The 16,179-nt window shown below is 48.8% G+C and overlaps 1 protein-coding gene across 1 annotated transcript; it reads right to left on the minus strand.

The window, feature by feature from the left end:
* Positions 1 to 12,645: 12,645 nt before the first annotated feature.
* Positions 12,646 to 15,979, minus strand: LOC140273154 (uncharacterized). Its single transcript, XM_072368672.1, has 2 exons — positions 13,889 to 15,979; positions 12,646 to 12,731 (listed from the first exon to the last, which is right to left on the minus strand). The coding sequence occupies exons 1-2, from the start codon at positions 15,510 to 15,512 to the stop codon at positions 12,646 to 12,648; spliced, it is 1,710 nt and encodes a 569-aa protein (XP_072224773.1). The 5' UTR covers positions 15,513 to 15,979.
* Between the last annotated feature and the right edge of the window lie 200 nt (positions 15,980 to 16,179).

Below are 16,179 nucleotides of genomic sequence, written 5' to 3' on the forward strand. Positions count from 1 at the left end.
CTGTCCAGCTCTTTTCTGTAAATTAAATCTATCTTTGATACATGATGAAGACCCCTCATCCTCCTCATCCTCAGGGTGTGACGGCGCCTGAATTCTTTCCTTCTCAACGCCACTTTCACTCGTTGTCATAACTCACGTCTCCGCTGTCTGTCACTTCTTATCTTTTATCTTCACACAAGTCAGCACAAGTGTCTCTTGTCTAGTTTCACCCATTTTCCTTTTTCTTTTGTTCCGGCGGTGCAGCAGGAGTGTTTACAGCAGAGGGCCTGATGAAACAGTTTTATCTGGTTTGTGTCTGTTTAAAGCAGCAGGATGGAACTAGATTAACAATCCACAGTAAACCTGAGAAACAGAAATGGATCAAATGTGTGGGAAGCACCTCAGTTTGAAGAAAGCAGCATTTTCCTGCCGGCATGATAACTGAAGGCTCTGCCTCCCATTCTGATTTTAGGGGCCTGATAACTGAAGGCTCTGCCTCCCATTCTGCTTTTAGGGGCCTGATAACTGAAGGCTCTGCCTCCCATTCTGCTTTTAGGGGCCTGATAACTGAAGGCTCTGCCTCCCATTCTGCTTTTAGGGGCCTGATAACTGAAGGCTCTGCCTCCCATTCTGCTTTTAGGGGCCTGATAACTGAAGGCTCTGCCTCCCATTCTGCTTTTAGGGGCCTGATAACTGAAGGCTCTGCCTCCCATTCTGCTTTTAGGGGCCTGATAACTGAAGGCTCTGCCTCCCATTCTGCTTTTAGGGGCCTGATAACTGAAGGCTCTGCCTCCCATTCTGCTTTTAGGGGCCTGATAACTGAAGGCTCTGCCTCCCATTCTGCTTTTAGGGGCCTGATAACTGAAGGCTCTGCCTCCCATTCTGCTTTTAGGGGCCTGATAACTGAAGGCTCTGCCTCCCATTCTGCTTTTAGGAGCCTGATAACTGAAGGCTCTGCCTCCCATTCTGCTTTTAGGGGCCTGATAACTGAAGGCTCTGCCTCCCATTCTGCTTTTAGGGGCCTGATAACTGAAGGCTCTGCCTCCCATTCTGCTTTTAGAAACTCTGGAACCACAAGGAAACCTGCAGCCTGAGAGCAAAGTGCTCTGTTGGGGAAACATCCAACTGTGAGATCTTTAAGATGTGATGGAGCTCGGTCATTAAGAGCTTTATATGTGAGGAGAAGAATCTTAAATTCTATTCTGAATCTAACAGTAAATATAGCAGTATAGTTAAAGCAGTAAAGTTCCATTAACTCTGGCTGCAGGGTTTTGGATCAGCTGGAGGCTTTTCAGAGAATCTGTGGGACAGAACAATAATAAAGAATTACAGTAGTTCAGTCCTGAAGGAACAGATGCATGGAGCAGTTTCTCTGGATGTTCCTGATTTATTACGAAGGTGGAAGAAGGCAGAAACCTGTTTTATATGAGAGTCAGAGGACAGATCCTGGTCAGAAATAACTCCAAGGTTCCTCCCTGTGGGACCAGAAGCCAAAGAAACACCATGTGACACTCTGACTGGTCAGTGAATGCAGCATTAGAAACAGTTTCAGCTCCCTCAGTCAGAGAAGAAGTTAATAAAGCATCAGATGTGTTACTATCGTTCTGAATCAGCTTTTAGAGTTTTCCCTCCTACATTTCTAACAGCCATAGATGAAAAAACGATGGCTTCTGACACTGAATGTTCTGTAAATGCATCTTTAGGCTGGTGCTGGTGTTGGGTTTGAAGGAGGGAGAACTCTCCCTGTTGATGTTACTGCAGCTTTAAGGCAGCTGAAGGTAAAGCCTCTGACTTTAATCACTTTATGGCTCCAGATCCATTACTGGATTATTTTAAATGTCTCCAGGCTGCGTCTCTGAGCTCCTTTTATGATCCCGTCAGCGACTGAGATGTAAAACACGATCGACTCGCTGCTCTGAGTATCTGATGTTCTTTTACAGTCTGACAGCGAAGGAAATATGTTCCTGTTCACATCCTCAGGCTCGCTCCCTCGTCCTTTACACTGAAACTCCTCCAGGTTCCCTGAATGCTTTAATGATATTCTGCTCTGTAGAGGCAGAAATATGCAGATCCCTTCCAGTCTTTCTCTGAGGAACATTGTTTTAAACACAAACTGGAGCTCCTCTGAACATCTTTGTCTGTGATGGAGGCTGCTTTAGGACCAGATAAGGGTTAAAATCAGCTGTTTTTTAGCACTAAATTGCTCTATTCCAAGTTTATTGGGAGCTTGTGAATGGAACTCTGTATTGTGGTGCTTGACAAAGGTTTCCACAGTAATCCCTTGTCCATGTGCTTCTATCAGCTGCTGATGAATGACGGTTCTTGATGCAGCGTCTGAGGGGTCAGAGGTCACGGGGTCCAGCTTAGGCTTGCTCCCTCGTCCTTTACACTGAAACTCCTCCAGATTCCCTGAATGCTTTAATGATATTCTGCTCTGTAGAGGCAGAAATATGCAGATCCCTTCCAGTCTTTCTCTGAGGAACATTGTTTTAAACACAAACTGGAGCTTTTTTGCTGCTTATTGCTCATTATTTGCTCTAAATTGTCACATTGTTGCAGGTCTGAAATGTAGAAATTGACGTTTATTAATAAATTAAATGAATGTGATGAAATAAAACATGAAACCTGTTGGGTTGTGCTTCTATCAGCTGCTGATGAATGACGGTTCTTGATGCAGCGTCTGAGGGGTCAGAGGTCACGGGGTCCAGCTTAGGCTTGCTCCCTCGTCCTTTACACTGAAACTCCTCCAGATTCCCTGAATGCTTTAATGATATTCTGCTCTGTAGAGGCAGAAATATGCAGATCCCTTCCAGTCTTTCTCTGAGGAACATTGTTTTAAACACAAACTGGAGCTCCTCTGAACATCTCTGCTGCTCAGACTGTCCTGGAGGCTGCTTCAGGGTTAAAATCAGCTAAAATTTATCCTCATTATTATCCCTAAAATGCCTCTTTATGGCTTTAAATGTGTTGCAGGTTTTAGAAGGTAAGAAATAATCATGGCAGCTTGAGATGTGCAGCAGGAGCTGAATGAGATGATCCTGCAGCTCTGCACTGCCACCTCAGTCTAAATCACCTTGAGTTCTTATCACAGAGCTGGAACGAGTGCTTTCTGGGAGGCAGGAAGGTAGAGAAAGATTCTGACAAGCCTGAAGTAGGAGAAACAAAAGAACATTTCTTCCTGTTTCTGCTCAGCCAACCCAGCAGGGTGTGGTTCCCACCAGTTTCACCTCCTGCTTTCTACCATAAAAGGAAATATTCTTCTTTCATGCTTTTCTTTGGCCTCAAGCCAAGCTCAAACGTATATGACTTGAAATGTGGATCCTGACAGCTCGGACTCGGACCCCCGGAGGTTAAATAACAGGCAGATTCACGTTAAAATGAAGCTAAAACATTTAAACTGAGAACCAAAGCAACACAAGTGAATTAACGTGATGGCATTACGTGAAAAGCTTTGGATCTGATTCAATCTAAGGAGGTGAGGCAGGAGAAGAACAATGGAAAGAACACATTGCACAGTACAAACTGACTTCAGATCTGTTCCTCATATCTGCTGCCAAGAATCTGTCATCTGGCTCCTGCCTGCAGCCGCTCACAGGATGCAGAGTTCCTGCAGAAGAACGAGAACCAAGAAGTGAATAAACTACTACCTGCTTTGTTCTGTCCCAGCTTCCATTGTCCGGTTGGCATTAAACGTTCCTGCCTTCAAACTGAACTCACCTGAGATTAATGATCCTCCACAGGGTGCGGAACGGATCCATCTTTGGGTTTTACTGCAGCTTGGATCCGCCCCACGGACGGGTTTCAGTGTGAAAGCAGCTTTAATGTTACAGCTTTTCTGTGCCGCTGCAGCAGATCTGTATCGCTTTATAAAAAGCGTTGTTAAATTCAGTTTATCCAGAGTTTATTTGCAGTGATTAACGTGGATTAATTGCTTATCCTGTCAGCCTTTAAACCCGTGTGGTCGTGTGTCGTGTGTTTCTTTGTGAGAGGGAGGCACATATCGCCGTGATGACAGCTTTCAGGCCTCACGCTCTGCTGCTGCCTGCCTCTGGGAAATACCTGCCATTCCACAGCCAGGTTCACACATGCATGAACACACCTTGAAAGAATGTGGCAGCATAACCGCACATTTAGCTGCACGCCTCACTGGACTCTTTGTGTCCTTCTGATCCAGAACCCTTCGTTGGGCCCGTTTGGTAGCAGCAGTGGATATGTAGAAGTAGTTCAGATGCTTTTACAGATCAGCATCTTTTCACCATATTCCATTAAAGTTGTAACACCTTCAGTCTGATGAAATGTGTGTTTGTGAAGGAGATGAATAACTGAGCCATAAAAACACATGAAAAGACACCAAGACTTGGGAAATAATCACAACCTGACTGATTATAAAGCAGTTATGGACGTGAGATCACAGCTGAGAGTTCCCATCCAGGGTTTCAACCTCCATCTTCTGCATTCTACATATGTTTCAGCTGGAATAAAATGTTAGAGTGTTAGTCCTGCTTGGCTTCTATAACTGTCAGATATTAGGTCATCTGCAGGGTCGCCAGCTGGAGGCCACTGTCCACTGATGTGGCCTCCAGCCTCCCTGAACTCTGCATCCAGCCTCCCTGAACTCTGCATCCAGCCTCCCTGAACTCTGCCTCCAGCCTCCCTGAACTCTGCCTCCAGCCTCCCTGAACTCTGCCTCCAGCCTCCCTGAACTCTGCATCCAGCCTCTCTGAACTCTGCATCCAGCCTCCCTGAACTCTGCATCCAGCCTCCCTGAACTCTGCCTCCAGCCTCTCTGAACTCTGCATCCAGCCTCCCTGAACTCTGCATCCAGCCTCCCTGAACTCTGCATCCAGCCTCCCTGAACTCTGCATCCAGCCTCCCTGAACTCTGCATCCAGCCTCCCTGAACTCTGCCTCCAGCCTCCCTGAACTCTGCATCCAGCCTCTCTGAACTCTGCATCCAGCCTCCCTGAACTCTGCATCCAGCCTCCCTGAACTCTGCCTCCAGCCTCTCTGAACTCTGCCTCCAGCCTCTCTGAACTCTGCCTCCAGCCTCTCTGAACTCTGCCTCCAGCCTCCCTGAACTCTGCCTCCAGCCTCCCTGAACTCTGCCTCCAGCCTCCCTGAACTCTGCATCCAGCCTCTCTGAACTCTGCATCCAGCCTCCCTGAACTCTGCCTCCAGCCTCCCTGAACTCTGCCTCCAGCCTCCCTGAACTCTGCCTCCAGCCTCCCTGAACTCTGCCTCCAGCCTCTCTGAACTCTGCCTCCAGCCTCTCTGAACTCTGCCTCCAGCCTCTCTGAACTCTGCCTCCAGCCTCCCTGAACTCTGCATCCAGCCTCTCTGAACTCTGCATCCAGCCTCCCTGAACTCTGCCTCCAGCCTCCCTGAACTCTGCCTCCAGCCTCCCTGAACTCTGCCTCCAGCCTCTCTGAACTCTGCCTCCCTGAACTCTGCCTCCAGCCTCCCTGAACTCTGCATCCAGCCTCTCTGAACTCTGCCTCCAGCCTCCCTGAACTCTGCATCCAGCCTCTCTGAACTCTGCCTCCAGCCTCTCTGAACTCTGCCTCCAGCCTCTCTGAACTCTGCCTCCAGCCTCCCTGAACTCTGCATCCAGCCTCTCTGAACTCTGCATCCAGCCTCCCTGAACTCTGCCTCCAGCCTCCCTGAACTCTGCCTCCAGCCTCCCTGAACTCTGCCTCCAGCCTCCCTGAACTCTGCCTCCAGCCTCTCTGAACTCTGCCTCCAGCCTCCCTGAACTCTGCCTCCAGCCTCCCTGAACTCTGCCTCCAGCCTCCCTGAACTCTGCCTCCAGCCTCTCTGAACTCTGCCTCCAGCCTCCCTGAACTCTGCATCCAGCCTCTCTGAACTCTGCCTCCAGCCTCTCTGAACTCTGCCTCCAGCCTCTCTGAACTCTGCCTCCAGCCTCCCTGAACTCTGCCTCCAGCCTCCCTGAACTCTGCATCCAGCCTCTCTGAACTCTGCCTCCAGCCTCCCTGAACTCTGCCTCCAGCCTCCCTGAACTCTGCCTCCAGCCTCCCTGAACTCTGCCTCCAGCCTCTCTGAACTCTGCCTCCAGCCTCTCTGAACTCTGCCTCCAGCCTCTCTGAACTCTGCCTCCAGCCTCCCTGAACTCTGCCTCCAGCCTCCCTGAACTCTGCCTCCAGCCTCCCTGAACTCTGCCTCCAGCCTCCCTGAACTCTGCCTCCAGCCTCTCTGAACTCTGCCTCCAGCCTCCCTGAACTCTGCCTCCAGCCTCCCTGAACTCTGCCTCCAGCCTCTCTGAACTCTGCCTCCAGCCTCCCTGAACTCTGCCTCCAGCCTCTCTGAACACGGTGGTGTGGCGGTCAGCACCGTCACCTCACAGCAGAAGGTTCCTGGTTCAACTCCCGGCTGGTTCCTTGTGGAGTCTGCATGTTCTATGCGGGGGTTCCCTCCGGGTTCTCCGGCTTCCTCCCACTGTGAATGTTCGGTTACCTGGTCTGAAGTTGTCCTTAGGAGTGAGTATATGTGTGGCCTGTGATGGACTGGCGACCTGTAAAGCTGTAATGTAAAGCTCCCCTTGATGCCCATTTATTTATTTCTGTTTACAATATATAACATGTAATAGAACTGAACCGGACCGGGGGACAAGGAAAGAAGAAGAGGAAAGAAGAGGAAACAGAACAAAAATAGAAATAAAAACCAGACAACCAGCTGCTACACCTGTAAAAAACAAAACAGACAACAATCCATGGCCTCTGAGGGGAATCCAGCCTTAGCGCCACCAGGAGCACCTGAAAGCAGACAAGCAGAGAAAAAACAAACACACAAACAAACAAAAACAAGCACAAGAAGCGGTAATCGCATACAACACAGCTGTGGATATAGATGACCTGAAACCACAGGATAATACATCAACTGCTTAGTGACCATGCTACTGGACTAAAGAATGTGTGTGTGTGTGTGTGTGTGAGAACATGCAACACCCATGGCACAGGATCTACATGGTAACCGTGCTTAGTTATGAGTGTATAAGCCACAATCCACAGCCCCCCCCCCAGCAATCAGAAGCAGGCAGAGAGGGCCACAAGACCCAGGCCACCAGCAGCCCCCACAGAGCACAGAACCCAGGAAGCCCACCGCAGGGACAACCAGGCATCCACCCAGAAGACTGCAGAGGAAGCCCCCGGACAGAGCCCCCATAAGCATAGGGCAGAGGCCCCCCGGGAGCCAGGGGCAACAGCCCACCAACCCCGCCAGGCCCCAGCCGCCCAGACATGGGCCGTGCACTGGACCCGGGCCCCGGGAGCCCGAGCGCCCCCAAACCCCCCGGCAGAGGCCCCACCCAATACCCAGGAGGGCCAAGCGCCCCAGACAGCCACGCAGTGGGTCAGCGCCTGCCCCAGCGCCCCTGGCCAAGTGCCCTGGGAGTCAAGACGTGCCCACAGGTGGGTGAAGTCGCGAGCAGTGGGGAGAGGCAACGTCGCCGCCCCATCGGGAGAAGCACAGGCAGGCCAGGCGACAGCAAGTCCCAGATCCAGGCCCAATCATCACCACACACACTTTCACGTCCCATACATCCACACGTCCTCCCTCCCTCGACTCCGCTGGGGTGTAGCGCAGCGGGCACACCAGGGGGCCAGCAGCCCCCCAGCCACCACAGACCCCGAACCAGCAGAACAATTAATTAATCCTCTTGACCTGGCAACCTGGCGACCTGGCAACCTGGTGACCTGGCCACCTGGCGACCTGGCGACCTGGCCACCTGGCAACCTGGCCACCTGGCCACCTGGCGACCTGGCCACCTGGCGACCTGGCGACCTGGCCACCTGGCCACCTGGCCACCTGGCCACCTGGCGACCTGGCCACCTGGCCACCTGGCCACCTGGCCACCTGGCCACCTGGCGACCTGGCAACCTGGCCACCTGGCCACCTGGCGACCTGGCCACCTGGCCACCTGGCAACCTGGCAACCTGGCCACCTGGCCACCTGGCAACCTGGCCACCTGGCCACCTGGCCACCTGGCGACCTGGCCACCTGGCCACCTGGCCACCTGGCGACCTGGCCACCTGGCCATGTGGTTATTTACGGTTTTATTTAGGTCGATCCTGCTCTTTTGTTAGTTTTTCAGCTTCTGGGACACACCTGGTGTTCTGTTGCTAAAACCTGATCCTTATCGCCTCCCTCAGTATACAACCTGCAGGTTTACTTTGTTCAGCAAAGATCGTTCTGTTGTCCTTTTTAAAGCTGATAGTTAGGGATGGCTCAGGTGACCCTGAAACATCCCATAGTTCTGCTGCTATAGGCCCAGCCTGCTGGGGGACCTCATCTGTCACACCTTTCCTCACTTTGCTCTCTTTTCCTCCTGTTTAATTTCTCAAATGATTTTATGTACATGTGACATTATTGTGGTTATTAACTTGTGTTTCCCTGTTCCAGCAGGTATCCTTTGAATGGTGTTATGGTGTTTTTCCCCCTCTTTTCCCTCTTTTCTGTTTTCTCAAACCCCAGCTGGTCCAGGCGGATGGACACCCTTCCTGGTTCTGGTTCTGCCAGAGGTTTCTTCCTGGTTCTGCCAGAGGTTTCTTCCTGGTTCTGGTTCTTCCAGAGGTTTCTTCCTGGTTCTGGTTCTGCCAGAGGTTTCTTCCTGGTTCTGGTTCTTCCAGAGGTTTCTTCCTGGTTCTGGTTCTGCCAGAGGTTTCTTCCTGGTTCTGGTTCTGCCAGAGGTTTCTTTCTGGTTCTGGTTCTGCCAGAGGTTTCTTCCTGTTAAAGGGAGTCGTTCCTTTCCACAGTCCCTCAGGCTCAGGACGGGAGATTGGACTGAAGGCAAGTTTCGGTGCAATCTGTTGGTTTCCTTAGCTCGGATATTATTTTTGAATTGGCTCCATATGAATTAATTGGATTATTTTTAAATTAATCAATTGGATTTCATTGGATTATGATTACAATGAATTGAATTCCAATTGGCTTGAATTGGACTTTATTATTTAAGTGCCTTGAGATGACAATTGTTGTAATTTGGCGCTATATAAATAAAATTGAATTGAATTGAATTGAATTGAATTGAATTGAATTGAATTGAATTGAATTGAATTGAATTGAATTGAATTGTTTGTTGCGTTGTTTTTGTACTCAAGTCATTTTCCAGTCAGTTTGTTCCTCCTTTTGTCACAGTTCAGTCCAACCATCAGTAGTTTTCCATAGATCCCACTCAGCCTGTCAGCCACACAAAGGGCGTAACCATGGTTCAGACATTGGGGGGGTCCAAGAAAAACAAAATTGTTAAGTGCATTATCTACAATTCTTTATTTCTATATGAAAACTTGGACATTTAGAACATAGTTTAGAGGACTACATTGACCATGTAAGTTCACATCTAAAGGAATAGTGTAATTTCTCAGAGACAGTGACTGCCCCCCCACCAAAGCATGTTTATGGAAATATTTTAATAAGGACAACTAATGATGTAACAAATTACAGACTTTTCCTTTAACAAAAAATGTGCTGAGGACTTTTAAGTCCAGGTTCATTTCTATTGTGTCAATGTCTCAAAATGTGCATTAACAATGAAAAGTCTAATAGTCTAATGTTATTTTTGTTTTAAGTTGTTTTATTTTGAAAGGGGGCGGAAGTTTATTTTGTTGATTCTGTGTTGGATTTCCTGTTCTGGTACAATCTGCTCTGTTGAGCAGCGGCTCCGTCAAAAGTAGAAGTCCAACGTAAAGATAAGGAGAGCCGCTGCTGAGACGGCGGCGCGCCCGGCGGCGCGCCCGGTGGCAGCTAGCAGATATATATAATAATCCATCCATACGTCGGTTCCCTCTTTCACCATGGATCGTACTCTGGGCAGCCTTCTTTGTGTTTCTTTGTGTTTGTGCTCTACCGTTTTCCACCTTTTTTCCGCCTTTTTTACCGCCTTCGGAATCCAGGTCGGCCCTAATTGGCTGTCGTCGCGCCGCGTCACTGCTCATTTGCATAAAGTTGAGCCTTTCTCAACTCCTGAAGCTCAGGAAGCTCACAATGCCGGCCGCTCATCGACGCCAGCTTACATTGAAAATGAAATGAAAATGAATGGCCGCTGGCCGCTCACGAAGCTTTTGGTGCGAGCCCCCGGTTAGCATCAACAACGGCGACCGCGGCGCAGCCGTTACGTTCCCATGGTAACACACGGAAATACACTGAAAATAAATAAGACATAACAAGAGACCTATCCCTTGACAGGGTTCATAAAAGGAGAACATGCGTTTTACATATTTTCTGCTGTTTATTAGGGGGGGCAGGTTGGTATTTTCTCAATATTGGGGGGGACACGACCCCCCCAAAGAATGCGTGGTTACGCCATAGCCACACCCACCTCCTCAGTTCACCCCCCTGTGCACACAGCTGCCTCTCATCACATGCAATCAGCCCAGCAGATAGTCACCACCTCCACACTCAAACCTTTGCCAGATTGTTCTTTGCCTTTCCAGCGTTCTCCTGCCAGCTTTACCGGTACCGACCTGTCCCTGATTCCCTGATTCCCTGCCTCCCGGTAATTCGACCCCTGACCAAGAACTTTGCCTCTCCTCTCCTGATTCCTGTTTGCCGGTTTCTAACCCGTTTGTCTGTCTGCCAGAGTTTCAGTAAAGCCTTGAACTTTTTACCACTGTCTTCTGACTCCTTTGTACTCCCCCCCCCCCCCCCACCCCCATTACACCTTTGCTCTATTTAAGTTAAGTTTGCAGTTTTTTGTTGCTGCTTTGGCAGATTCTTTAGTTTAGTTAATCACCAGCTACGCCTCCTCGGTTCTGCTCCTACACGATCCCAAACATAACCTCCGTTATGAAACATGCTTCTGTGACCTTTGCTAACGCTAACGTTCATGCTACAGCACCTTGTTGCCACTTTACAGTCTCATGAACATGTGGAGCTGTTTGTGGCTTCTCTTGGTTGTTTTGTTGCTGTTGTTGGTCCTTTGGCTCTGCTGTGGAAAACTAAGGTTTGCTTTGTGAAACTAAATGTTAAAATAAGGACTGTGCTTCTTATCTTTTTTTGATGCTTCGTCCTTTTTGTGATGAAATCTGTTTTTGTCGGCCCCTCCTAGCTTAAGCTAATTTATCCAGTTAGCATTTAAACAACACACAGCATCATCTCTGAAGTGCTGCATGTCTAAATACCCAAATTCTTCCTTCTATGGGGGCTGAAAATCAAACGGATGGATACTTTTGTGGAAGTATAACCTGGACCTTGTTGCTGAACTTCAATGATCTGAAGTTAGCAGTTAGCGCCCTGCTAATTTAGCAGATCTCTGTTTGAGGGCCTCCTCCTGAAATCAGGCACAGGAAGTCTGCAGCGACTTCAGAAAAGTGCAGAACAAATAATAGGTTTTATCTATCTGGGAGTAATGATTGACTTTTGAATGATGGTAGTTTACTGAAAGGAAGCTGGAGTTTTGAGACGATGGCTACAGGGTGAATGTGTTTCCTTCAGAGCTTTCTCTGATGGGTTATTAAACAGTTGTCAATCTGACCTGCAGCTGAAGCCTGCTGACAGGAAGCTGGCTGACAGGAAGCTGGCTGACACACCTGTTTTTTTCCTGTCGGACAGCTTGTGTCTGGCTTTCTGTCACAGAGGGAACTGGTTTCTCTGTGCAGGCTGACCTCTGACCCCACATATCTGACGGAGGAGAGGCTGCAGCCGTAAATCATTGATCAGTGACGGATTTATTGTGTTACGTTCAACAGGCAGGAAAAACTTTTTGTTTTTTCACTGCTGATGAATGACGGTTCCTGATGCAGCGTCTGAGGGGTCAGAGGTCACGGGGTCCAGCTTAGGCTCGCTCCCTCGTCCTTTACACTGAAACTCCTCCAGATTCCCTGAATGCTTTAAAGATATTCTGCTCTGTAGAGGCAGAAATATGCAGATCCCTTCCAGTCTTTCTCTGAGGAACATGGTTTTAAACACAAACTGGACATCTTTGCTGCTCATGAAGGCTGCTTCAGGACCAGATCAGGGTTATAATCAGCTGTCTGAAACAACATCTTTATTATTTTTAAACCTAATTCATAACTGTGACTCGACTGAAATGTTAAAAATGGAAGTGCATTAAACAATGAAATGAAATTGAAGAGAAAAACATGAAATATCTCAAGTTCATTCTGTTTTCCTCATGAGGAGAATCATTATGGAAGTGAGTAAAAAGGACAGACTGTGGAGCTGCTGCACCTGCTCAGGTGAGGCTCTCCTGCTCAGGTGAGGCAGCCTGCTCAGGTGAGGCTCTCCTGCTCAGGTGAGGCTCTCCTGCTCAGGTGAGGCTCTCCTGCTCAGGTGAGGCAGCCTGCTCTCACTCATCTGGCTCAGTTGTAGCCACTGTGGTTTTTGCTGCCCCCTGCAGACAATCCAGTTAAATTACATTTAGTTGTTTAAATAATGTGACTTCCTGCAGCAAACTCTTAAAACTTTTCCTTTATTCACCACTAACTGATTCCTGTTTGACTCTTAATGGCTTTGAAACTCTGTCTGGTTTCTGAACATGACGCACTTTCGAGTTTTAATTAAAAAAATGACCAAAAAGACGAACAGGACTCATTAAAAACATTTAATGAGAGTAGATTCAGTTTTTTTAAATGTTCAGAACCAAATGTAAAAATCCTGAATGAAACGTTGCAGTTGAATAAGGAGAAAGTCGACGTAAACATGAGTAAAACGCCACTCAGAGGTGCGTGATGTCATCAGCAGGCCTGGCGCTCATGGCCCGGACGCCTGTGGTCAGCCAGCTCTGGATGAAAGGCGAGTCAGCTGCAACAACAAAGAGAAAAGCTTCTGTATCTCCTTCTGATTCGGTTCATTTTACTTCACAGATCTGATTAGTTGTTCCAAAGGAGGTAGGTTTGATTTTTCTGATAAAGATCTAGGTCTCCAAGTCAAAATGTTTAAACGCTTTCCTAATTCCAAAGTTTGCTCTGATCATGATAATTGTGGCCACTAGAGGTTGCTTAAAGTAAACAGACATGGTCTCCAAGTCCTGAGGGTCCTTAATGATGAGGTATAGACCTGCTCTATCATAAGTTGCTGGTGCTAAATGATGAGGTATAGACCTGCTCTATCGTAAGTTGCTGGTGCTAAATGATGAGGTATAGACCTGCTCTATCGTAAGTTGCTGGTGCTAAATGATGAGGTATAGACCTGCTCTATCGTAAGTTGCTGGTGCTAAATGATGAGGTATAAACCTGCTCTATCGTAAGTTGCTGGTGCTAAATGATGAGGTATAGACCTGCTCTATCGTAAGTTGCTGGTGCTAAATGATGAGGTATAGACCTGCTCTATCGTAAGTTGCTGGTGCTAAATGATGAAGTACAGACCTGCTCTATCGTAAGTTGCTGGTGCTAAATGATGAAGTACAGACCTGCTCTATCGTAAGTTGCGGGTGCTAAATGATGAGGTGTAGACCTGCTCTATCGTAAGTTGCTGGTGCTAAATGATGAGGTACAGACCTGCTCTATCGTAAGTTGCTGGTGCTAAATGATGAGGTATAGACCTGTTCTATCATAAGTTGCTGGTGCTAAATGATGAGGTATAGACCTGCTCTATCGTAAGTTGCTGGTGCTAAATGATGAGGTATAGACCTGCTCTATCGTAAATTGCTGGTGCTAAATGATGAGGTATAGACCTGCTCTATCGTAAGTTGCTGGTGCTAAATGATGAGGTACAGACCTGCTCTATCGTAAGTTGCTGGTGCTAAATGATGAGGTACAGACCTGCTCTATCGTAAGTTGCTGGTGCTAAATGATGAGGTACAGACCTGCTCTATCGTAAGTTGCTGGTGCTAAATGATGAGGTATAGACCTGCTCTATCGTAAGTTGCTGCACAAGCAACAAATGTTGTTATTTTTATGGTTTTTTATCAGATACTGTGGAAGATAAACTCCTTTCTGTTAGAAAGTTGCTGTTCTCACCTGAGCTCTGTTGTTGGGGTCTCTTCGACTGTCTTTGTCTCTCCTGACTTCTCTCCTGCCCTGCTGCTGCGATCACAAGCGCCGCCTTCTTACAAACGCTGATTCTCTCCTTGCTGCCTCCGGCGCCGCTGCCTGTGCTCCCCATTGGCCGATCGCTGCTGCTGATGACCCTGCCGCCAGTGTTGTTCACCCTCCCTGATCCTGAGGAGCTGCTGATTGCTCCTCCAGCTTGGCTGCTCATCCTGTCACTGCTACTTGCTCTGCCAGCTCCACCCCCGCTGACACTGCTCCACCCTCCGGGGCTGGAGGTTCTCTGACTTCTCGTGGTTGCCCCTCCACTTGACCACTCTGCACCCCCCACACTGCACTTGTACGCCTTACTTGAGCTGTATACGGGTTTCCATTCACCACTGCGCCGAACAACCTGGCCGGGGCCCAGCCTGCCGCCACTGCCCACGCCGCTACTGCGCCGAACAACCTGGCCGGGGCCCAGTGTGCCGCCACTGCCCACGCTGCTACTGCTCTGAACAACCTGGCCGGGGCCCAGCCTGCCGCCACTGCCCACGCCGCTACTGCGCCGAACAACCTGGCCAGGGCCCAGCCTGCCGCCACTGCCCACGCTGCTACTGCGCCGAACAACCTGGCCGGGGCCCAGTGTGCCGCCACTTCCCACGCTGCTACTGCTCCGAACAACCTGGCCGGGGCCCAGCGTGCCGCCACTGCCAGCACTACAGAGTCTTGAGCCAATGCTTGTGTAGCTGCTTGATGGACTGGTCATTGGACCACTGACACCGATTCTGTCTGTGCTACCAGCACGACTCATACGTCCAATACTGCCACCATAAACCATCCACTCCCCACTCCCTGCCCTGTGGATCCTCCCTGTTCCCGGTGGGCTTGTCGCCAGGTTCGCAGCTGTTGTTGGATGTTCATTGCGGTTGCTGTTGGGTAAGCTGTTGCTGTCATCCAGGCTGGTCCTACGTCCAATACTTCCACCATAAACCATCCACTCCCCACTCCCTGCCCTGTGGATCCTCCCTGTTCCCGGTGGGCTTGTCGCCAGGTTCTCAGCTGTTGTTGGATGTTCTTTGCTGTTGCTGTCATCCAGGCTGGTCCTACGTCCAATACTTCCACCATAAACCATCCACTCCCCACTCCCTGCCCTGTGGATCCTCCCTGTTCCCGGTGGGCTTGTCGCCAGGTTCGCAGCTGTTGTTGGATGTTCTTTGCTGTTGCTGTCATCCAGGCTGGTCCTTCTAAGACTTCCACCATAAACCATCCACTCCCCACTCCCATTTCTGCCAAATCTCCCTGTCTCTGGCAGGCTTGTTCCATGGGGTGAAGCCAATGACGGGGTTTCTTTGCTACCTGACTTCCTAAAGGAGGTATCTGTACGTCCCAAACCAGGACTATAAACCATCCAGTCTCCACTGCCATGCCTGAATCTTCCGTGTCCCTCTGCTCTTGTTGCTTGGGGTTTACCACAAGCTATACCACCATTGCTAGCTGACTTATCTCCTTGTTTTTGTGCTGCACCGCTAAAGCTAGCTCTGTTGGAGCTTCCATAACCATAATTTTTGTTCATTCCCGACGGACCACTACACATCCTGGCATCATCTTTCATGCTTTTATAAGCAATTCCACTTGCTGCTCTGCATCTGTCTCTCTGATTTCCAGAATCTGTCACAGTTTTTTTATTCAGACCGAAACCAAACTGCTCCTCACTTTCTCCTCTGATGCTCTGATCGCGTCGGTTTCCACACTCCAACTCTCTCGAGCTGCTGCCCACCTGAAGACCTCTTCTTTGAACTGAAAAACCATTTCCATCTTCTTTTGAAATGAGAATATCTGTTTTTCTCTCCTTTTCTGGTAAAACTTGATCTCTGCTAAATGATGAAGACTTAGCTTCCTCTTTTGTTGACAGAATGTATCTTTCTATTGGCTTCTCATATTGGTTTGCTTCGGTTAGTGTCAGGCAGATGTCCTCATCCTCTTCTTCCTCTTGTCCTTCTTGTTCTAGTCCTTCTTGTTCTTCTTGTTCTTGTTTTAGTCCTTGTTCTTGTTCTTCTTCCTCTTGTCCTTCTTGTTCTTGTTCTTCTTGTTCTAGTTCTTGTTCTTGTTTTAGTTCTTGTTGTTGTTCTTCTTCCTCTTGTCCTTCTTGTTCTTGTTCTAGTTCTTGTTCTTCCTCTTGTCCTTTTTGTTCTAGTTCTAGTTCTTGTTTTAGTTCTAGTTCTTGTTCTTCTTCCTCTTGTTCTTCTTGTTCTAGGTCTTGTTCTTGTTTTAGTCCTTGT

The sequence above is a fragment of the Leuresthes tenuis genome, unplaced genomic scaffold (assembly GCF_036924035.1).
Source record: "Leuresthes tenuis unplaced genomic scaffold, fLeuTen1.0.hap1 SCAF_17, whole genome shotgun sequence".
Taxonomy (NCBI): domain Eukaryota; kingdom Metazoa; phylum Chordata; class Actinopteri; order Atheriniformes; family Atherinopsidae; genus Leuresthes; species Leuresthes tenuis.